Here is a 24,556-nt window from a genome sequence, read left to right on the forward strand (position 1 = left end):
ATCTGTTGGCATATTCTTGTCAAGATTTTGATGGACTCCGTTTCTGTGGCTTGGAATAGCAAGGATGCGTTTCGGAAACCCTTCCTCAGCTTGCCGACCTGTTTTTTTAAGCATAGAGACCACCGTCTATGAGTGGTGTCAATTTCTTATTGTCGAAGGCTTTCACGGTCAGAGTTCATTGGTTCTTGTAGATTATCCGGGCTGTGTAACCGTGGTCTTGGAATTTTCTTTCCTGACGTTTCGCCAGCAACTGTGGCAGGCATCTTCAGAGTGGTAACACTGAAGGACAGTGTCTCTCAGTGTCAAGTGTGTAGGAAGATATAGTCAGAAAGGCGTTGGGTTTGAGCTGAGTCATTGTCCTGCAAAAGTAATGTGCTAATCATTGTCCTGTAAGTATCAAGATAATGTGCTAATGACGGTGTGGTATGTTAATATGGAACCATTGTATCCTGAAGTGATCTGTTAATGTGTGAAGTCCAAAGCTAATCTCCATGGCTATTGTTGACTATAGTCTTTGTTAGTCTGGAGATTTTTAGGACAGGAAGCCAAGCCTTATTCATTCTTAAACTCTCTTCTTTTCTGTTAAAGTTGTGCTGATGTTTATGAATTTCAATGGCTTCTCTGTGCAATCTGACAAAATAGTTGGTAGAATTGTCCAGTCTTTCAGTGTCTTGGAATAAGACCCTGTGTCCTGTTTGTGTCAGTCCATGTTCAGCCACTGCTGATTTCTCAGGTTGGCCAAGTCTGCAGTATCTTTCATGTTCTTTTATCCTTGTTTGTATGCTGCGTTTTGTGGTCCCGATGTAAACTTCTCCACAGCTGCAAGGTATACGATATACTCCTGCAGAGGTGAGGGGGTCTCTTTTGTCTTTTGCTGTTCGTAGCATTTGTTGTATTTTCTTGGTGGGTTTAAATACTGTTTGTAGGTTATGTTTTTTCAAAAGTTTCTCCATCCTATCAGTGACTCCTTTAATAAATGGCAAGAATACCTTTCCTATGGGAGACTGTTTTTCTTGAGTTTTCTGATTTTTGTTTGGTTTAATGGCCCTCCTGATTTCATTCTTGGAATAGCCGTTATTAACATATTGGAATAAAATTGTCTTCCTACTGCGCCATTATTGTTTCTTTGTCACTTAACCCTAGGGTGTAGCCTGGGGAAAGCAGGGTTTGGGTAAGGAAGGAACCTCAGTGGGGTTTAATGCTATAGAGTTCTTTCTCTTTTTCTGTTTTGTTTATATCTATTAAAAAAATAGCAGCCAAAGCAGCCATTTTCTCCAGAGGAACTGATCTTTCTAGTTTGGAGATCAATTGTAGTTCTGGGAGATCTCCAGGCCCCACCTGGAGGTTGGCAACCCTACTTCTATCCCCAGCCCTCCTGTTAGGCTTTAAGTGGATCAAAAACAAATAGTGGTGCCATTTTAATATATATTTTTTAATTCTGCTGAGTTTTCTTTTATTGCTATATTTATTACTGTCTTGGCAGTTGTTTTTGTTATACCTTTATGGCCTTTGGCCTCACACAATAAATTTTATCTGCCTATCTACTGCAAAGTGTCAGCCAGAAACCATGTTAGAGAAAACATGTCCCGTGATTATGTCATGGCCAAGGGAAAGGTATGATCCAGGCAATGTTACTGGTTTCTGATAGAGGGAGGTGTACTGATCTGTATCGGCTGGTGATCAGTTGTAATAGCAGGAGATCTCCAGCTAATACCTGGAGGTTGGCAACCCTAATGATGAATCTCGCAGGTGAGGGAGTTCCAGAGCTTCAGTGCCACAAGGCCCTTTCTCAGGTCACCACCCACCTGGCCTTAGATAGTGGGGGGCACTCAAAGCAGGGCCTTCCAAGATAACCAGAGTGGGTGGGTCGGTTCATATGGGAGTATTAGTGCCAAAGCTATCCTGGGGACAAATTCAGAACATCAATTTGTTTTCCTGCACAATCCTCTATTGTGTGTGTGTTGAGTGCCCTCACTGACTCATGGCGACCCCATGGATCAATGTCCTCCAAAACGTCCTATCCTTAACAGCCTTGCTCAGGTCTTGCAAACTGAGGGCCGTGGCTTCCTTTATGTACTCAGTCCATCTCTTGTTGGGTCTTCTTCTTTGCCTGCTGCTTGCAACTTTTCCCAGCATGATTGTCTTTTCCAGTGACTCTTGTCTTCTCATAATGTGACCACAGTACAACAGCCTCAGTTTAGACATTTCAGCTTCTAGGGTCAATTCAGGCTTGATTTGATGTATAACCCACTAATTTGTTTTTTTGGCAGTCCACGATATCCGTAACACTCTCCTCCAATGCCGCATTTCAAATCCTCTATTACTCTTCTAATCCCCCTCACAGTTATCCAATTCCTAAACCCCAGATTGGTTTTCTCCCCCGTTCATCCACTGAACATTCTTCCCAAATATGGTGCTCAACCAAAAAGTGAGCTGCGGACTTCCATAATGGGCCTCAATTTGGCCAGGTAGCTTTGTTCATCAGAAGCATTTCGTTGGAGGTCTGTAATACTTTTGAGTCCTCATCATTTGCATCCACGGATTTACAAGACACCGTCTTTCAAGAGGCATCGCGTCACTTCGAGTCACAAAATGATTGAAATCACAAGTGACAACCGGCGCAAATGACTTAATTTCCCCCCCTCCCTTCATTTTGCCAGAATGAATTATTCCTCTGTTTGTCGGAAGAGGTTATTGTAAAAAGTGACTAGACCTGTCAAAAAAAACAAACTCTCTTGTTGACTGTGAAGTGAGAATCCAGCTTTTTAATCAGTTCTATTGACAAAGGATTTATGTATTCTCACCATCAAATTAGGTGCTCGCTGGAAGCATAAGACTGAAAGCAATACTTGATGTTCTGCAGCCGTAACTGTGGAAGTCAGCATTGGGATCAGTGGGGATCCCAGTTTTTGTTTTTCAAGAGAGCAACTTTCTAACAGTTGTAGCAGTTCCTCAGTCGAACAGGCTTCCTCAGGAGGTGGTAAGCTCTCCTTCCCTGGAGGTTTTTAAGCAGAGGCTAGATGGCCATCTGTCAGCAATGCTGATTTGATCACCTTAGGCAGATCATGAGAGGGAGGGCATCTTGGCCATCTTCTGGGCGTGTAGTAGGGGTCACTGGGGGTGTGGGGGGGAGGTAGTTGTGAATGTCCTGCATTGTGCAGGAGGTTGGACCAGATGACCCTGGTGGTTCCTTCCAACTCTATGATTCTAGCCCTCATTAGGGTTACCAGGTACCCCCTCCCAGCAACTGGTGGGGTGGGGGAGGGAAGTGGGCTGCTTTACGTGGCGCAAATTGAGGCCTAGGCCCTGATGCTGTTGGCGCGTTGATGTCACTTGTGAAAGCGATGTCATCACGTCGCCAACAACTTGGGAGATGCTCTGGTGTTTGGGCAACAACTCTTATGTTTTTACCATAGAGTTCTGCCCAAATACCAGAGCACCTCCCACATCAGCAGTGAAGTGATGGTCACTTCTGGAAGTGACGTCAGTGTACCAATGTACCAGTGTACCAACAGTGTCTAGGCCTAGGCCTCAGTTTGCGCCTGGTAAGACCCCTGCTGGCCGGCTAAATGGCACGGGGGAAAGTGGTCCCAAAGCTGGGGATCCCCCCCCCAGCAGGGGTCTGGTAACCCTTGCCCTCATTGTTGCAAAAGAAAAATAGAACATAAGAACATAAGAAAAGCCCTGCTGGATCAGACCAAGGCCCATCAAGTCCAGCAGTCTGTTCACACAGTGGCCAACCAGGTGCCTCTAGCAAGCCCACAAACAAGACGACTGCAGCAGCACCACCCTGCCTGTGTTCCACCGCACCCAAAATGATAGGCATGCTCCTCTGATACTAGAGAGAATAGGTATGCAGCATGACTAATATCCAGGGCCGGATTTAGGTTTGATGAGGTCCTAAGCTATTGAAGGTAATGGGGCCCTTTATATGTCCAGATAACAGGTACAACAGCTTGACCTACATTCAACTGTGCTGCACTGCAGTCTGCAGCTGCATGCTACATGTGGCCATGCAACCAGTCCATGCAGAATGTAGGCACCCTATATATAGGAATGAGCAAACCAGTAATATTTTAGGGAGCAGGCTAGCAGGCGGGGCCCATTACTTACATCATAGGAGCCTACACAACACAAAACACTGTTGCTGTATGTAGGTTTTATTTGTTTTTATCTTATATTTTGTAAATGTACATCCAGTTGTTTTTTTCCTTGTTTAGTTTATACGTAAATCAAACGTCACACACTGCATTTGATAAAAGTTTTGAGATTAGATGGGGGAGTGAGCAGGCTGCCTTTTTTTCAGAGGAAAGATTTCATTCTTCTGTTCCTTTGATCACAAGGGATAGAAGAAGAAGAAGAGTTGGTTTTTATATGCCGACTTCCTCTACCACTTAAGGAAGACTCAAACCGGCTTCCCACAGACACCTTGTGAGGTAGATGAGGCTGGGAGAGCTCTAAGAGAGCTGTGACTAGCCCAAGGTCACCCAGCTGGCTTCGTGTGGAGGAGCGGGGAAACAAATCCAGTTCACCAGATCATCCTCCACCGCTCATGTGGAGGAGTGGGGAATCAAACCCAGTTCTCCAGATCAGACTCCACAGCTCCAAACCACCGCTCTTAACCACTACACCACACTGGCTCACTAAGCAAGGTCACAGGAGCATGTGAGGATACTGAGCAGCTTCCCTCTTTCTTTTCTTATTGTTTTTAGCGTATTTCCGTGCTGCTTTGTAGCAGAAGGCTCCCGAGATGTTTTGCAGCATAATTAAAAATCATTATAAGATAATTTAAAGGGAGCCAAACAACAGCAATAAACACACGGCTGCTGCAGGCTGTATTCTTAAGCGCGGAATAACCTGATGTCTCTCCTTCCCCTTCGTCTGCAGTGTCTCCTGGCCAAGATGGACATGCCAACATGGACCTCCCGCCGGTTTCTGAGCAGATCATGCAAACCCTCACTGAGCTGGCAAGATCCTTCCAGGAGATGGCGGACCGCTGCTTGCTGGTCCTGCACTTGGAAGTCAGGTAGGAGGCACGGCCGGTTGGGTGAGGAACATGGGACGGTCCCTAAGGAATCCAGGGGGGGGGGTACTTTATCCATCCCCTATCGCTTGGGGCCCTGACCCGGAAGGCCCAGCTTCGCCTGGGCTTGTTAAAGCTTGGGAGTTAAGCACGGTCAACCTTGGTTAGTACTTGGATGGGAGACCACCGAGGAAGTCCCCGGGGTCACTATTCAGAGGCAGGCAATGGCAAACCACTTGTTTTCCTCTATCCTGACCTGGATGGCCTAGGCTAGCCCAATCTCATCCGATCTTGACTGCTAAGCAGGGTCAGCCCTGGTTACAACTTGGATGGGAGACCACCGAGGAAGTCCCGGGGTCGCTATGCAGAGGCAGGCTGTGGCAAACCCCCTCTGTTCTGCCGCTTGCCTTGGAAACCCTACAGGGTCACCCTAAGTCAGCTGCAACTAGACGGCACCTTCCCACCACTGTCTCTGGTGGCAACTAAAAGCTGTTCTCAACCATCATGCTGCACCAGTTCCTTCAGAGCTCAGCCAGTTGTGCTGTATCAGATGCATGAATTAACTCCGGGGTGGGGGGTAGTTTAAATTCAATGCAGCTGCAGGGCTCCAGAACGTGGAGGGCAGATTAACTCGTTCCCTGTAGTCTATTTGTTTGCTAGAAATCCCCCTCTTGCAAGTTGCTTTCTTTCAAAGCCAGGGGCCGGAAACGTGAGCTGGACCCAGTTTAATTTCCCATGTGGGTAGCGAGGGGTTACAATCCAGAAAGTAATCCAGGGAGGCTGGAAGGTGTGTGGGATCCTCCTAGTGTTGCCATCCTCCAGGTGATGGCTGGAGATCTCCCAGAATTACAACTGATCCCCGAATGACAGAGAACAGTTCCCCCTGGAGAAAATGGTTGCTTTGAGGGGTGGACTCTATGGCATTATACCCTACTGAGGTCCCTCCCCTTTCCAAACCCCGCCCTCCCCAAGTTCCAGTTGCAAATCTCCAGGAATTTCCCAACCTGGAGCTGACAACCCTAGGCCCTTGGATGTATATGAGAGGACCTGGAATGACAGGGTGAAGGTGGAAAGGGAATAGCATATGGTTTTGCCACTTCAGGGTTTTCTTGAGAGAGCCACTCCTCCACATGAGCAGCAGACCCTAATCTGGTGAACTGAGTTGGTTTCCCCACTCCTCCACATGAAGCCAGCTGGGTGACCTTGGGCTAGTCACAGCTCTCTTCGCGCTCTCCCAGCCCCACCTACCTCACAGGGTGTCTGTTGTGGGGAGGGGAAGGAAAGGTGACTGTAAGCCGGTTTAATTCATCTTTAAGTGGTAGAGAAAGTCAGCATATAAAAACCAGCTCTTCTTGGAAACACCTTCATTGGCATATTTGCTGACCCAGCACGTACAACACTGGAGAGCTGTGGGAAAGAACATGTGGCATTTTACCTGTGACCGCATGCGCAGTATCTAATGAGCACGGGCCCTTCCATACATTTTCCACCCAGGGGGCCACAACCACTGACTAAAACAGTCACTACATTTCAAGCAGAAAATCATCAGCCAAGGGTTTCTTCCCCCCCCCATTACTATTATTATTATTTTCCACAATTTGAACTTTAAAGTGGAAATAGTCAGTTGTCATTCTGTTTTGGAGAATGTCACCTCTATCAGGCAGTTTCCGCGGAATAAAAAGGTCTACCCTTCAGGGGGGCTTTTAGTGGTTCGGCGCCAGCCGCCGATCACCGCGAACGGTCCTGAATACGCATTTTGCAAAAAAAAGAAACCACCCTTCCCCGCTGTGCAATCAGCAATGTTTGCAGCAAACCTTAATGCCAAAGTTGCTCCAAGGTCAGCGCAAACATGTCAGGAGGCGGAGAGGGGAGACCTCCGGGGCGGTGGCGTGATTTGTGGCTCGTACTTCGTTTAATTTCCCCGAGAACTGTATTATGCCAGCAGACGGGCTTCTCTTGCTTCTGGCCGACAACAAGCTAGGAGCATGTGCTTCCTTTTCACACACCCCTTCCCTAGAGTAAACCCTCCCCTTCCCCATATCAGTGAAGGTGAGTGGAGATTCAGGTTTAACCAGGGCGTAGAAGAAGGAGAAGAATTGGTTTTTATATCCCGATTTTCTCTACCTTTAAGGAGACTCAAACTGGCTTACGATCACCTTCCCTTCCCCCCCCCCCCACAAAAGGAACCTTGTGAGGAAGGTGGGGCTGAGAGAGTTCAGAGAGAACTGGGACTAGCCCAAGGTCGCCCAGCAGGCTTCATGTGGAAGAGTGGGGAATCAAATCCGGTTCACCAGATTAGGGTCCTCTGCTCATGTGGAGGAGTGGGGAATCGAACCCGGTTCTCCAGATTAGAGTCTGCCGCTCCTATCCACTACACCACGCTGTAAGGTATGATTAGGGTTCCTGGTCCCTCTTTGCCACCGGTGGGAGGTTTTTGGGGCGGAGCCTGAGAAGGGCAGGGTTAGATCAGAGGTCCTTTTAGTCAAACATCCTGTCTCTCACAGTGGCCGACCAGTTCCTCTGGAGAGCCAACAGGGCATAGAGGCTGCGGCTTCTCCCAATAAGAACTTATGAGCAGCCCTTTACCAATAACAGGGCACAGAGGCCGAGACCTTCATAGAATCATAGAGTTGGAAGGGACCACCAGAGTCATCTAGTCCAACCCCCTGCACAATGCAGGAAATTCACAACTACCTCCCCCACACACACATACCTTGTGACCCCTACTCCATGCCCAGAAGATACAAAAAGCCCTCCAGGACCCCTGGCCAATCTGGCCTGGAGGAAAATTCCTTCCTGACCCCAAAGCAGCGATTGGCATTTCCCTGGGCATGTAAGAAAGGGCCACGAGAGCCAAACACTGACACAACCCTTCCTGCCCTCCCTCTCATGAGCTGCCCAAGTTCACAGAATCAGCACTGCTGACAGAGGTGGCCATCTAGCCTCTGCTTAAAAACCTCGAGGGAAGGAGAGCTCACCACCTCTCGAGGAAGCCTGTTCCACTGAGGAACTGCTCCAACTGTCAGAAAGTTGTTTCTAATGTTTAGCCGGAAACTCTTTTGATTTAATTTCAACCTATTGGTTCTGGTTGAAATTAAACCAAAACTTCCTTTGATGTTGCCTCCGGGCACTGGTATTCAGAGGATGACTGGCTCTGACAGTGGAGGTTCCCTTTAGTCACCATGGCTAGTAGCCACTGGAAGACCACTCCTCCATGAATCTCTCCAATCCCCTTTTAAACCTAGATTAGCCAGTCCTGGAGTAGTGGTTAAGAGTGGTGGGTTCTGATCTGGGGAACGGATTTGATTCCCTGCTCTTACACTTGAAGCTAGGTGGGTGACCTTGGGCTAGTCACACTCTCTCAGCCCCACCTACCTCACAAGGTGTCTGTTGTGGGGAGGGGAGGGGAAGGTTTGATTCTTCCTTGTGGTAGAGAAAGTCGGCATATAAAAACCAACTCTTCTTCTTCTTCCTGGTAGAAATACAAGCAGCCTGATGTAGTCAGTAAGTTAAGTGCCGTCAAGTCGCTTCCGACTCATGGCGACCCTATGAATGAAAGTTCTCCAAAATGCCCTATCTTTGACAGCCTTGCTCAGGTCTTTCAAACTGAGGGCCGTGGCTTCCTTTATTGAGTCACTCCATCTCTTGTTGGGTCTTCCTCTTTTCCTTCTGCCCTCAACTTTTCCTAGCATGACTGTCTTTTCCAGTGACTCTTGCCTACTCATAATGGGACCAAAGTACGATAGCCTCAGTTTAGTCATTTTAGCTTCTGGGGTTAGTTCAGGCTTGATTTGATCTAGAACCCACTGATTTGTTTTTTTGGCAGTCCACGGGATCCATCACACTCTCCTCCAACACCACACTTCAAAGGAATCTACTTTCTTCCTATCAGCTTTCTTCAATGTCCAGCTTTCACACCCATACAGAGTAAGGGGAAATACGATGGCATGATGTAATAGGGAATACTATGGCATACGATGGCGGGGTCTTTTTCTGGCTTTCCATCGGGATCTGGCTCATGCTTCCAGCCCCAGGAAGCAGCCTCAGAGACCTTGGTCTGGAGAACTCGCCCTCCTGGCCTGGATTCTGTCCCTGGCAGGGGGAGACCGGTGCAGCATCCTCCGAGTGCCCACATCTGGGGCGTGCGTTTGCTGCCTCTCCCGGCTCTCCCTCCATGCTTCAGAGCTGCCTCGTTTGAGCAATCAAGGCAACCGCAAACCCCCTAATCTGCAATTGGACTTCATTATGGAAATGGAGGCTATTTGCATAAATGTATATAATTGACACACTTTGCAAAATTTTGCCTTTTGCACACTGCGGTTCAGAGGCGGCTCTGGATGTTCCCCAGAAGCGACAAGAGAAGATGCATAGACCACGTGCCCTTCCCCCCTGCTTCAGGGACTCGTCCTGAGACAGGCCTTTCAGTCTTCAGACAGGACCCTGACTCGTGGGGATAAGGAAGTTCCTTTGTGCCTCTGGAGCAAACCAAGCAGCTCTCTGTTCTAGACACGAAGTCTCAGAGGTTGTCAAAGAGTTTGACAAGGCTATGGATGCCCCAGGCTGGTCCGATCTCGCAAGATCCCAGAAGCTGAGCAGGGTCAGTCCTTGGATGGGAGACCCCCAAGGAAGTCCAGGGCTGCTCCATAGAGATGGGCAATGGCAAACCACCTCTGAACATCTCCTGCCTGGAAGACCCCACAGCAGGGATGTCAAACTCATTATGTCATTGGATATGACATAAATGTCACTTGGCCGGGCCGGACCATGCCTCACCAGCCCAGATTGATAGTTGGGGGGGGCTGCCTCGGTTGGCTCGCGGGGCCAGCATGGTGTAGTGGTTAAGAGCAGTGGTTTGGAACAGTGGACTCTGATCTGGAGAACCGGTGTCGAGTCCCCACTCCTCCACATAAGCAGCGGATGCTAATCTGGTAAACCGGGTTGGTTTCCCCACTCCTCTACATGAAGCCAGCTGGGCGACCTTGGGCTAGTCACACTCTCTCAGCCTCACCTACCTCACAGGATGTCTGTTGTGGGGAGGGGAAGGGAAGGTGATTGTAAGCCGGTTTGAGTCTCCCTTAAGTGGTAGAGAAAGTCGGCATATAAAAACTAACAACTCTTCTTCTTCTTCTTCTTCTTCTTCTTCTTCTCTCTCTCTCTCCCCACCCCCAGTTATTTATCCCTAACCAGGCTGGCCCGAGCTCGTCAGATCTCAGACGGTAAGCAGGGTCAGCCCTGGTTAGCACTTGGATGGGTGGCCACCAAGGACGTCCAGGGTTGCTCCATAGAGACAGGCAATGGCAAACCACCTCTGAACATTTGTTGCCTGGAAAACCCTACAGGGGTCTCCGTAAGTCACCTGCTACTGGATGGCAAATATTTATCCCTGACCAGGATGGGCTGACTTCATCAGATCTCAGGAGCTAAGCAGGATCAGCTCTGGTTAGTACTTGGATGGGAGACCACCAAGGAAGGCCAGGGTTGCTATGCAGAGGCAGGCAATGGCAAACCACCTCTGTTGTCTATTGCCCTGACCTGGACGGCCCAGTCTCATCAGATCTCAGAAGCTAAGCAGGGTCGGCCCTGGTTAGTACTTGGATGGGAGACCGCCAAGGAAGGCCAGGGTCTCTATGCAGAGGCAGGTAATGGCAAACCACCTCTGAACGTCTCTTGCCTTGAAAACCCTACGGGATCACCATGTCAGCTACAACTTGATGGCACTTTCCAACACCAAGCATCATGCTTTATACAGAATGAGGTGGGAGGATACGGGACTGTTCCCAACTGCAGGTCAAGAAGGATCCTTATTTTTTAATGCGTCCCCACATTAAAAGCTCCATGCATGTAATAAGCTGGCAGGTTCGGGGGGGGGGAAGGTTTAGTGTGCTGACTCACTACATGCAGAGAGCTTTTTATACAGGGGAGTATTAAAACGCACCTGCCTCATTCTGCATAATAGGGCTTTCAGAGGAAAGCCATGAAGATGATGATGGGTCTAGAAGGGGAATCCTGTTGGAACTTGGGGGGTGTTTAACTTAAGTACCTTGAGGGGGCTGTGGATCAGTGGTAGAGCATCTGCTTGGCAGGCAGAAGGTCCCAGGTTCAATCCCCGGCATCTCCAGTTAAAGGGACTAGGCAAGTAGGTGATGTGAAAGACCTCTGCCTGAGACCCTGGAGAGCTGCTACCGGTCTGACTAGACAATACTGACTTTGATGGACCGAGGGTCTGATTCGGTATAAGGCAGGTTCATGTGTTCAGAAAAGCAATTCTAATTATGGTGGAAAGTGCTGTCATGTTGCAGCTTACTTAGGGTGACTCTGTAAGGTTTCCAAGGCAAGAGAATAACAGAGGTGGTTCTGCCATTGCCTGACTCGGTGGAGCAAGCCTGGATTTCCTCGGTGGTCTCCCATCCAAATACTAACCAGGGCATACCCTGCTTAGCTTCTGAGATGTGATGAGATTGGGCTAGCCTGGGCCATCCAGGTTAAGGCAAGAGACATTCAGAAGTGGTTTGCCATTGCCTGCCTCTGTGTAGTGACCCTGGACTTCCTCAGTGGTCTCCCATCCAAGTACTAACCAGGGCCAACCCTGCTTAGCTTCCAACATCTGATGAGATCAGACTAGCCTGGGCCATCCAGGTCAGGGCAGAGAAAAACAGAGGTGGTTTGCCATTGCTGCCTGTGTGTAGCAACCCAGGACTTCCTTGGTGGTCTCCTGTCCAAGGGCATGCTCTGCTTAGCTTCCAAGATCTGGTGAGATCAGGCTAGCCTGGACCATCCAGGTCAGGGCCAAATTCTCACTGTACGCATCCCCAATCTACTGGAATTTGGCCATGGTGGAACGAGGTAAATATTTCCCTCCGGTCCAATACGAGAGAGCCGCCCCAATCACCCCTGTGCCTTCCATTTCCCAGGGTCCACTGCTTCCACTACTTGATCCCTTTGGCGAAGCAAGGGAATTACGCCATCGTCGCAAACGTGGAGAGCATGGATTACGACCCACTGGTGGTGCGGCTCAACAAGGACATCAGTGCCATCGAAGAAGCCATGAGCGCCAGCCTGCAGCAGCACAAGTTCCAGTACATCTTCGAAGGTCAGTTGGTTTCTGGCGGTAATGCTGATTGCCACCTTGGGGCCAGGAAGCAATTTTCCACCAGGCCAGATTGACAAGGGATCCTGGAGGGGTTTTTTGGCCATCTTCTGGGCCCAGAATAGTGGTCACTGGGGAGGTGGAGGGAAGGCAGTTGTAAATTTCCTGCATTGTGCAGGGGGTTGGACTAGATGACCCTAGTGGTCCCTTCCATAACTATGATTCTACAATTCTAGCCCTATCACCCAAGCAAGTCATTTATTTATGTATTTGTTCGTTCACTTAAAACATTTATTAGCCAACTTCCTTCCTTACAGAGCTTAAGGCGCCTTACAACATTGATAAAAATACATAAAATAAAATAAACGAAAAAACATAAAACTCAAAATTTAAAATCAAAATTCAGGACTGCTAGTAAACTTAAACAAATGCAGTCCTAAATAAAACCATCTTCAGCTGGAACTGAGGGGGCCAGACGTACTTTCCCTGGGAAGGTTGTTCCATAGTCATTTTGAAACGTGCCAGCTTCTTTGTCCTGTCCGGTTGCCTGCTCAGCATCCCTTCCCTTTGTCTTCCCTCTCCCAGGCCTGGGCCACCTGATCTCCTGCATCCTCATTAATGGGGCCCAGTACTTCAAGCGCATCAGCGAGTCAGGCATCAAGAAAATGTGCAGGAACATCTTCATCCTTCAGCAGAACCTGACCAACATCACCATGTCACGGGAGGCCGACCTGGACTTTGCTAGGTGAGTCTGAAGCTCTGCATTTTCTAACACCATGGCCAAAAGGTTTAGATGCCCCTCAAGGGATTGTAGAGCTTAGTGGTGGAGGAGCAAGCTCAGGTCCTAAGATGCGGTCAGAGGGCCCATGGGACAGCAACATTCCGGAAGCTGAGCAGGTCTGGGTTTGGTCATTACTACCTGGAAGGAGGCCCTAACCTGGATGGCCCAGGCTAGCCCGATCTCATCAGATCTCGGAAGCTAAGCAGGGATGGCCTAGGTTAGTACTTGGATAGGAGACAACCAAGAAAGTTCAGGGTTGCTACAAAGAGGAAGGAGCTGGGCATGTTTACCCTGAAGAGGAAAAGACTGAGAGATGATACGATAACCATCTTCAGGTACTTGAAGGGGTGTCGTTATAGAAGATGGTGCCGAGTTGTTTTCTGTTGCCCCAGAAGGTGGGACCAGAACCAACAGGTAGAAATTAAATCAAAAGAGTTTCCGTTTAGACATTAGGAAGAATTTTCTAACAGTTAGAGTGGTTCCTCAGTGGAACAGGCTACCTCGGGAGGTGGTAAACTCTCCTTCCCTGGAGGCTTTTAAAAAGAGGTTAGATGGTCATCTGTCAGCAATGCTGATTCTATAACCTTAAACAGATTATGAGAGGGAGGGCATCTTGGCCATCTTCTGGACATGGAGTAGGGCCACTGGGGGTGTGGGGGGGAGGTAGTTGAGAATTTCCTGTCTTGTGCAGGGGGTTGGACTAGATGACCCTGGTGGTTCCTTTTCAACTCTATGATTCTGTGAAGGCAACGGCACACTACCTCTGCTTATACCTTGCATTGAAAACCCTAGAGGGTCGCCGTGAGTCTGCTGCAATTTGACGGCTCCTTCCTCCACCACCACCTGGAAGAAGACCTCCCAGGAATCTTATGCACACCTCCTTCGATTTTGTGTTGGGGAAGAATGGGGGATATGAACTAGCTCTCCATGAAGGGGTGGTGAAAGAGTGTTATTGCACAGGAGAGAGGAGGGTGAGTGCTGGGGAAAAGAGGAGGAGGAGGAGGAAGAAGAGTTGGTTTTTATATGCCGACTTTCTCTACCACTTAAGGAAGAATCCAACTGGCTTCCAATCACCTTCCCTTCCCCTCCCCACAACAGACACCCTGTGAGGTAGGTGGGGCTGAGAGAGCTCTAAGAGAATTGAGACTAGCCCAAGGTCACCCAGCAGGCTTTATGTGTAGGTGTGGGGAAACCAACCCGGTTCTCCCAATTAGAGTCCGCCACTCATGTGGAGGAGTGGGGAATCAATTCCGCTTCTCCAAATTAGAGTTCTTTGCTCCTGTGGAGGAGTGGGGAATTGAACCTGGTTCTCCAGATTAGCGTCCTCTGTTGTTAACCACTACACCACGCTGGCTCTCGAGTTAACGTAATGGAAGAGCTGCTCATTCACAGAACTCAGGACAGTTGACTGCATACATAAATGCATACAGCTGCTTTCTACAGGGTCAGACCAGTAACATCAGAAGAGCCCTGCTGGATCAGATTCGTGGTCCGTCTTAGTCGAGGATCTTATTTCACTTAGTGGCCAACCAGATGCCCTAGGGCAGGGGTCCCCAACCTTTTTGAACCTGTGGGCACATCTGGAATTCTGACACGGCACGGTGGGCGCAGCAACAAAAAGGCTGCCACAAAATGGCTGCTATATCATAACTTCAGTAGCACTGGGCAGATGTTTGTGCCGTGGTGGGAGCTGCTGCCAAAGCAACATTTTTAAAACCTGCACAGCCAATTAAACCTCCAGTAGTCAATCAGGCCTTTCTGGGCAAAAGCCCTACTTGGCCACACCCCCTTCCTAAAAGCCCTTGGTGGGCACTTTGACTGGCAGTGGCTCTCTGGGACCTCAGGAGGAGGAGGAGAAGAAGAGTTGGTTTTTATATGCCGACTTTCTTTACCACTTAAGGGAGACTCAGACCGGCTTACAGTCACCTTCCCCTCCCCACAACAGACACCCTGTGAGGTAGGTGGAACTGAGAGAGCTCTAAGAGAGCTGTGACTAGCCCAAGGTCACCCAGCTGGCTTCATGTGGAGGAGTGTGGAATCCAACCCGGTTCTCCAGATTAGCCTCCGCCACTCCTGTGGAGGAGTGGGGAATCAAACTTGGTTCTCCAGATTATAGTCCACTGCTCCAATCCACCACTCTTAACCACTACACAACACTGGCTCTCAAGGTCTTTTTCCAGTCCTGCTGCCTGAGATCTCGGTGAACCCAGGACCTTCCGTATGCAGAACGTGTGCTCTACAAACGATACCTGCCATGGCCGAGATCTGTGAGCGACTGGCTCCATTTGTTACACTTCTTAGGTTAATACAGATGGCAGGATTTTATTTTAAAGCCTGTGTTCCTAAATGCATGCGCCACCACCTACCTGAGCAATGGTTCTCATGTGGCTCCTTGTACCCATAAAACCCCCCCAAAATCAATTTATAGAAACTTGAGGGAATTGTATTTCAAGGCAGACTGCCAGGACAGGACAAACCACTGCAAATCTCCTTCTATGCAAGTTTCTGAAATTGCCTCAATTTGAGGCTGATTTTGGACTGCTTCTCTGCATGTCGATATTGCTAGCTAAGGTAGAGAGTTATTCAGGGTGGCCCGGATGGCTTTATCTCGGCAATGCGGAAAGAGCTCTTGAGTTGCTGTATGGCAGGGGTCCAAAGAATGGGGTCCCCAACATGGACTCCCTGCCCCAGGATGTGATGATGGCTGCCAACTTGGAAGGCTTTAAGAGGGGAGTGGACATGTTCATGGAGGATAGGGCTCTCCATAGCTACTAGTCAAAATGGATACTGGTCATGATGCATACCTATTCTATCCAAGATCAGAGGAGCATGCCTATTCTATTAGGTGCTGTAGAACACAGGCAGGACAATGCTGCTGCAGTTACCTTGATTGTGGGCTTCCTGGGCAGGGCCGGGTGGGGCTGTTGCATAGCACGACCTGATTGGCCATTGGAAATTTGCCTGGTTTTGCAGATTTTTTAAAATGTTACTTTAGCAGCAGCTGCCACCATAGTACAAAGATCTTCACTGTGGGCCTTGAAGAAGAGTTGGTTTTTATATGCTGACTTTCTCTACCACTTAAGGAAGACTCAAACCAGCTTACAATCACCTTCCCTTCCCCTCCCCACAACATAAGAACATAAGAAAGGCCATGCTGGATCACACCAAGGTCCATCAAGTCCAGCAGTCTGTTCACACAGAGGCCAACCAGGTGTTTTTAGGAAGCCCACAAACAAGTTGACTGCAGCAGCATTCTCCTGCCTGTGCTCCACAGCACCTTCCATAATAGGCATGCACCTCTGTTCCTGGAGAGAATAGGTATGCATCATGACTAGTTTCCATTTTTACTAGTAGCCATGGATAGCCCTCCCCTCCATGAACATGTCCACTCCCCTCTTAAAGCCTTCCAAGTTGGCAGCTATCAACCACAACCTGTGATGTAAGTGGAGCTGAGAGAGCTGTGACTAGCCCAAGGTCACCAGCTGGCTTCATGTGTATTAATCTGGAAACAAATCCAGTTCACCAGATTAGCCTCCATCGCTCATGTGTAGGAGTGGGGAATCAAACCTGGTTCTCCAGAACAGAGTCCACTGCTTCAAGCCACCGCTCTTAACCACTACACCACTCTGGCTCTCTTGAAGGTAAGCTGCAGCAACCATTCTGTGGCATCCTCCTCCTCCTATGAGTGCACCCACCACGCTCTGTCAGAACTCCAAAGATGACTACAGGTTCAAAAAGGTTGGGTACCCTTGCTGGATGGACTCAGATCATGCCCGTGATTCCCTTTCTCTCCATTGTTGAATTGCAAGAAACATTTAATGGTAAAGTAGAAGAAGAGTTGGTTTTTATATGCCGACTTTCTCTACCACTCAAGGGAGACTCAAACCAGGTTACAATCACCTTCCCTTCCCCTCCCCACAACAGACACCCTGTGAGGTAGGTGGGGCTGAGAGAGTGTGACTAGCCCAAGATCAACCAGCTGGCTTCATGTGTAGGATTGGGGAAACCAACCCAGTTCGCCAGATTAGCCTCTGCCGTTCATGTGGAGGAGTGGGGAATCAAACCCGGTTCTCCAGATCAGACTCTACCACTCCAAACCACCACTCTTAACTGCTACACCACGCTGGCTCTCCAGTGTGATCATTCACCATACCAGGGTGAAAGTCTGGTATAAAAACATTTGGCATTTTGCGCCTTCCCAGTGTCAGATGAGCTGTGCGGCCATTCACATGCAACCTGGTTCGCTTTCTTGAGACACCTGGATTGTTCAGATCTAAGTAGCCATATTTGTCATGATGCAACTTGGTCTGACTGCCTCTTTGCCACGCTCCAATTTGAATGAGGTGGCCAAGTGGTCGTAAATACGTGGTACGGATGCAACTGCCCTGACCTTGGTGGCCTAGGCGAGCCCAATCTCGTCAAATCTCAGAAGCTAAGCAGGGTTGGCCCTGGTTAGTAATTCGATGGGAGAGTACCAAGGAATACCAGGGTCGGTACGCAGAGGCGAGCAATGGCAAACAACCTCTGTTCGACTCTTGCCTTGAAAAGCCTACAGAGTTGCCATTAATTGGCTCCAACTTGACAGCACTTTCCACCACCACAATGGATGCACCTTGATATTGTCGAAGGCTTTCACGGTCAGAGTTCATTGGTTCTTGTAGGTTATCCAGGCTGTGTGACCGTGGTCTTGGTATTTTCTTTCCTGACGTTTCGCCAACAGCTGTGGCAGGCATCTTCAGAGGATTAACACTGAAGGACACCGAGAACTTCCGGTGCTGAGCTGGGCTGAGTGCTACGTCTTCCCAGGGGCTCCTGGGGAGTATCCAAGTTTGCGTGTAATTTGGGGTGTTTTATCGCACCCCACTCCAGCCCTTGCAAGTGGGCTGAGAGGCAGGAATTCCCTGCAGCCATATATGCGGTTTGACCTCCTGAATACTCCGAGGGAGTTCTACCAAGTCCCCCGGAGTTTCAGACGTTTGGTCCCGTGGGCACGAAGGGATTGAAATCGCCAGCGCGCAACTTCGGCTTTAGACTCTACCCTCCAGCACCTTATAAACATCATAAGGACTACATTAAGATTAAAACCTCACCTCCGGGCGCCCAAGTGAGTAGATAAGAAACCTTCGTTTTTCACTGGCGTTATCGAATAACAGGGGGTTGAAGAAAACATTCCTGGTAACCCTCTTTCTCCCTTAATTGAACTGGATGATTTTGCTGCATGAGATCCATCAGACAAAGCAGCAGGAGCCTTATCAATCTGATCAACTTAAACTAAAACAACGAGCTTGAATGATTGACGTAAGATCTGCCAATCCGACGCGTCCTTAAAGGAAGGGGAGGGAGAAATCTCTGAGAATTTGCATGAGGTAAAAAAGATCCTCCAGTCACGTTTTGCAACAAAGAGGACTCTTTGACCGGAAGACTCTGTGCTTTACCTCTCCACTGCTCTACAAAATCAACAGGAAGAAGGTCGTAAGACCGGAAATTCGTCTTACTCGTGTTACACCAAAACCATTCCTGAAGGTAATAACCATAGAGAAGAGACGATAGAAGGTCCACGATGAGGCAACCCCTGGAACACTTCCTGGCTCAGCCGATCTAGAGCGTCTGGTAAAACTCGTTGGTATTTTCAATTTAAAAAAAAAAGTTTTTTTTAAGTTTAAATACTTATTTTTGCAACCCGAAAAAGATATTAAGTTGGTCAATGAAGCATTCTCTATCAACTACATGCAATGGACTCCTGCCAGATGACCATCAAATTTAATTAAGTTATATATTCTGGAACCTCTCCCTGATCTGGTTAAATATATAGCCCTGCTCTTATGAAATCAAAGGGAATTTTACAGAATTCAACCATGGAAAAAAAAGTACAGGACATGCTTGCTAAACATTCTGAGGCGACAATTAAACAATTAAAACAGATTTCAACACAGATGGCTCAATTGATTTCAATGATGATGACTCTTGACCAATCACAGGTATGTAATCAGAAGTTGAATCTGGTTACAGAAGACATAAAAGTCTTGAAAATTCAAACGATGACTACAAATACAGACATACAAGCAATGGACTCTTCTGCCCAAAAAGTTATGAAAGAACACAAGGATATAAAGAAGAAGACAGAAGTTCAAGAAAGTAACCAGCCGGCGACAAAGAGATCAGACATACAAGAAATGGACTTTTCATCTAAAAAAGTCGTGGAAGGACGTGTGGATATAAGGAAGAAGAGAGCAGGTCAAGGAACACAGATTGAAGCCACGATGAAGATGAAGCCCAGAAAGAATCATTTTTGGATACGCACCTTGCCTGAAGAAATGAGAGAGAACAAAGAAATCCTGTTCCCATACCTGACTGGCTTATTTCAGTTACAGAAGGAAGTATTAGACCATGGTTAAAGGATGGACTTAAATATGATTGCTGGATTGGAAGGCTTTGACAGTGTGGACGGGTGGCATGGCTATTAATGAAGTAGTGGAATTAAGATTAAGACATCACTTTTGGATTATATAAATAAGTCCTCCTAATATAGATTATTGATTGATATAAAGGTATACTGGAATGGGTGGACTTTTGATATGGATCTGGGATATGATTTACACTGAAATAAGATTGATTAAACAGGAAATATCCCCAAAATACTGGAGAGAATGTTGTTTAGTATGATTAAATTTTATGTTATAATGGCTGCAATTTGATGCAGCCAAATGGAAAGGGACAAAGGTTTCAGAATAAAGGGATTAAATCATTCTAATGTTAGAACTGGTGGAGTTGGAGAAACTAGGGAAAAGGGGAGAATTGAAGGAATCATTGTGATAATATACAAGATCTGGGAATAATGGAAGGTTACTTTTTATTCTGATCCAGAATGTAAAACTTTATAAAACATGAAACTTTAGAATGAAATTAATGCTAGGATCAGTACATGTTAACGAAGGATAATAATACTTTATTAAGAGGTAGATGGAGGTGATGGGGAAGTTGTTATATTTTTATGTTTAATGGTAATTAAGACAACAATCAATATAATTGTGATTGTGATACTATTTTTACACTGTTGTCAAAATTATGGAGAATTTATAGTTTTAAAAAATCAATAAAATTTATTTAAAAAAAAAAAAAAAACACTGAAGGACACTGAGAGACACTGTCCTTCAGTGTTAATCCTCTGAAGATGCCTGCCACAGCTGCTGGCGAAAAGTCAGGAAAGAAAATACCAAGACCACGGTCACACAGCCGTGATAACCTACAAGAACCGATGCACCTTGATGTTTAGGATCCAGTTTTGGGTCCAGAGGTTGGCGTTGACAGTGCTGGTTCACCCCCAGATTCATGGAGGTGCAACCTGGAAGGAGAGCCAGCCAGCGTGGTGTAGTGGTTAAGAGTGGTTGATTCTAATCTGGAGAGCCGGGTTTGATTCCCCACTCCTCCACATGAAGCCAGCTGGGTGACCTTGGGCTAGTCCCAGTTCTCTCTGAATTCTGAGTTCTCAGCCCCACCTACCTCACAAGGTGTCTGTTGTGCGGAGAGGAAGGGAAGGAGATTGTAAGCCGATTTGATTGTCCTTAAAAGATAAAGTCGGCATATAAAAACCAACTCTTCTTCTTCGTCTTCTTGTTGTCATCGCCTTTCAGACCGAATCCAAGGCAGGACTGCAGATGGACTTGGAGTGGCCAAGGAGAATCTTCCTTCTCCTCTTTTTCTGCAAAAGAAGAAGAAGAGTTTGTTTTTAGACGCCGACTTTCTCTACCACTTAAGAATCAAACCAGCTTACAATCACCTTCCCTTCCCCTCCCCACAACAGACACCCTGGGAGGTAGATGGGGCTGAGAGAGCTTTAAGAGAGCTGTGACTAGCCCAAGGTCACCCAGCTGGCTTCATGTGGAGGAGTGGGGAAACAAATCTAGTCCACCAGATTACCCTCCGCCGCTCATGTGGAGGAGTGGGGACTCAAACCCAGTCCTCCAGATCAGTGTCCACCACTCCAAACTACGGCTGTTAACCACTGCACCACACTGGCTCCTTGAAACCCAAGGAGGCAGCCAAGACACCACTGTCCTACTGCTAGGTGGCTTAGGACCAGGGATCTTGGACCTGGGCCGTAGGTGCATAAGCGAAGTGGTACGTGTCCTCCTGGGCCGCGCTCCTACCACTCTCGGCCTTCGAGGACTGGCTGCGTCTTTTTCCAGCACTGTATCTTGACACGGTTGTGGCCGGGCGCCCGGGTTAATGGAAGCAAGCATCAACACGCTACTCTGAAGAATTGCATTGATTTTGCAAATAGATACGAGCCGCGCGGTCCACCCTTTTGGCCCGATTGCCTCTCTGATCTCGGCCGCCCTCGTTTCGGCGACAGACAGCCGAGCGGATCAAATATTCATAAGGATATTTTGGGGGTCAGGAATCAAAAGGGTTGTCTGGTCTGAGCAGAAAAGCTTTTGTTCCCACCTCGCATGTCGGTACTCGAATAATCCACCAGTAATGGAAGGGGGAGGACCTCTCTGCCTTTTGTCCGCCTTTTTCTAAGGCCGAATTAGATGGGTGAAGGAGTCTGACTCGAGCAGATTTTGGGGGAACAAAGTCCGCTGGCGAGCTTCAATTATCCAGATTCTCATGTGGGGAATGATCTCATTATTGGGTTAGCCTATTCGTAACAACATTGACATGGGGGAATTACAAACCCCCCATGCAGAGCGAGAGGGGCGAGACTCCATTACCCATTCTCCCCAGAATATAATTCTCAAATTCAATCATTCTCCTTTTTAAAATGATTTTTTTTTTACTTTAAATGTTAACTAAATTAGCCCGAGGTTTTTGGCAGGCGGCAGAGGGCTTGAATGTGTGCTGATGGCAACTGGCACCCCAAATCAGAGGCGCAAGGGCAAAGGAAGGCATGCAGAGCGCAGGCTTCATGCGGCAGGAAAGAGGGGAAGGATAAAACAGATAAAAGGAAGTATTTCTTAGAATCATAGAGTTGGAAGGGGCCATACAGGCCATCTAGTGCGACCCCCTGCTCAATGCAGGATCAGTCTAAAGCACTGGTTCCCAAACCTTTCGGGCCACCGCCCCCTTGGTTCCACAAACTCAACCCCAGCGCCCCCTACCCTCTCCTATAAAAAAGCATTATTCAAAACAGGGGTTTGCATGACTCACTAAAGGAGATAATAACAATAACATTTCAAAACAGTAGCAACTAATTGCACATCTATTCAAAATCAAATTAAAACATTTTAGTTGAAATTTATTCAACAAAACTGATGAACTTGATCATATGGCACCAGCTCTTCAAAGTTTGGAAAAGAATTCTGATAGTTTCCACCAAGTTTGCCAGCATGGTGCCGTAGCCTGATCTATTGTAAATTAGTGAACAACACAGTTGAAGGGCCCCACCTCTAGCACCCCCCTGCTGCCCTCTTGCCTCTTAGTGCCTCCCTAGGTAATCCCCCCTAGGGGGTAGTACTGCCCACTTTGGGAACCACTGGTCTAGAGCATCCTGGACAAGTGTTTGTCCAGCCTCTGCTTAAAGACTGCTTAAAGACTGCCACAATGCATAGTTAAATTGTGGAACTCCCTGCCCCAGGATGTGGGGATGGCTGCCAACTTGGAAGGCTTTAAGAGTGGAGTGGACATGTGTGTGGAGGATAGTGCTATCCATGGCTACTAGTCAAAATGGATACTAGTCATGATGCATCCCTTTTCTCTCCAGGATCAGAGGAGCATGCCTATTATATGAGGTGCTGTGGAATGCAGGCAGGATAATGCTGCTGTAGTCGCCTTGTTTGTGGTCTTCCTAGAAGCACCTGGTTGGCCACTATGTGAACAGACTGCTGGACTTGATGGACCTTGATCTGATCCAGCATGTCCTTTCTTATGTTCTTAAGGGAGGACAGACAGGAAGACACAGTAAGCTGCCTGATACTGAATCAGACCATCGGTCCATCAAGGTCAGTCTTGTCTACTCAGACTGGCAGCGGTTCTCCAGGGTCTCAGGCAGAGGTCTTTCACATCACCTACTTGCCTAGTCCCTTTAACCAGAGATGCCGGAGATTGAACCTGAGACCTTCTGCATGCCAACCAGATGCTCTACCACTGAGCCATGGCCCTTCCTCTAAAGCAGTGCTTCATACATGAACACACATGAAGCTGCCTTCTACTGAATCAGACCATCGGTCCATCAAGATCAGTCTCGTCTACTCAGACCGGCAGCGGCTCTCCAGGGTCTCAGGCTGAGATCTTTCACATCACCTACTTGCCCAGTCCCTTTAACCAGAGATGCCGGGGATTGAACCTGGGACCTTCTGCATGCCAAGCACAGGCTCTTCCACTGAGCCACGGCCTCTCTCCATGGTCTCAGGCAGAGGTCTTTCGCCTCACCTACTTGCCTAGTCCCTTTAACTGGAGATGCCGGGGATTGAACCTGGGACCAGGAGGTGAAGAGAGAGCAGAACTGCTGAATTCCTACTTTTCCTCAGTCTTTTCTTGCTAGGGATATGGTGCTCAACATAGCATAAATAGAACACATGATGAGGGAAGCGAGTTGCAACCTGGATGGGGTAGTGCACAAACACCTATCTTCTTTGAATGAAACGAAGTCCTCAGGGCCAGATGAGTTGCATCCAAGGGTACTTAAGGAACTTGCAGATGTAATTTCTGAGCCTCTTACCATTATTTTTAAGAAGTGTTGCCGAACAGGTGAGGTGCCAGAAGACTGGAGGTAAGCAAATGTTGTCCCCATCTTCAAGAAGGGGAAAAACGAGGATCCGGCTAACTATCGACCCATCAGCTTGACTTCTATACCGGAAAAAGTTTTTGTACAAATCATCAAACAGTCAGTCCTTGAGCATTTAGAAAGGATGGATCTGATTACTAAGAGCCAGCACGGGTTTCTCAAGAACAGTGGCACCTGGTTGGCCACTGTGTGAACAGACTGCTGGACTTGATGGGCCTGAGTCTGATCCAGCAGGGCCTTTCTTATGTTCTTACGTTCTTAAGTCATGTCAGACTAATCTTATCTTCTTTTTTGAGAAAGTTACTACATTGCTGGATCAGGGGAATGCTGTAGACATAGTTTATCTAGATTTCAGTAAGGCTTTTGATAAGGCTCCCCATAATATTCTTGTTGACAATTGGGAAAATGTGGTTTAGATCCTATTACTGTTAGGTGGATCTGTAATTGGTTGACATATCGCACCCAAAGAGTGCTTGTTAATGGTTCCCCATCCACTTGGAGAGGAGAGACTAGTGGAGTCATAGGGGGGAGAGACTTGTCTTAGCAGTAGTGTGTGCGAAAAGGATCTTGGGGTGTTAGTAGACCAAACACTGAACATGAGTCAGCAATGAGATGCGGTAACTAAAAAGGCAAATGCAGTCTTGGGCTGCATCAACAAAAGTATAGTGTCCAGATCACGCGAAGTGATGGTATCGCTTTACTCCGCTCTGGTTAGACCTCAACTAGAGTATTGTGTTCAGTTTTGGGCACCACAATTTAAGAAAGATGTAGACAAGCTAGAACATGTCCAGAGGAGGGCAACAAAGATGGTGAGGGGTCTGGAGACCAAGTTCTGTGAGGAAAGGCTGAGGAGCTGGGTATGTTTAGCCTGAAGAGTAGAAGACTGAGAGGGGATATGATAACCATCTTCAAGTACTTGAATGGCTGTCATATAGAGGA

At 47.8% G+C, this 24,556-nt stretch overlaps 1 protein-coding gene across 1 annotated transcript in view; it reads left to right on the top strand.

The window, feature by feature from the left end:
- Positions 1 to 24,556, top strand: part of EXOC4 (exocyst complex component 4) — a 471,090-nt gene that overhangs the window by 425,069 nt on the left and 21,465 nt on the right. Inside the window, exons 15-17 of the mRNA XM_056846731.1 lie at positions 4,888 to 5,026; positions 11,935 to 12,113; positions 12,696 to 12,855. Coding sequence (XP_056702709.1) covers positions 4,888 to 5,026; positions 11,935 to 12,113; positions 12,696 to 12,855 — 478 coding nt within the window. The remainder of the gene's footprint in view (positions 1 to 4,887; positions 5,027 to 11,934; positions 12,114 to 12,695; positions 12,856 to 24,556) is intronic.

The sequence above is a fragment of the Euleptes europaea genome, chromosome 3 (assembly GCF_029931775.1).
Source record: "Euleptes europaea isolate rEulEur1 chromosome 3, rEulEur1.hap1, whole genome shotgun sequence".
In the NCBI taxonomy this organism is placed as follows: Eukaryota; Metazoa; Chordata; class Lepidosauria; order Squamata; family Sphaerodactylidae; genus Euleptes; species Euleptes europaea.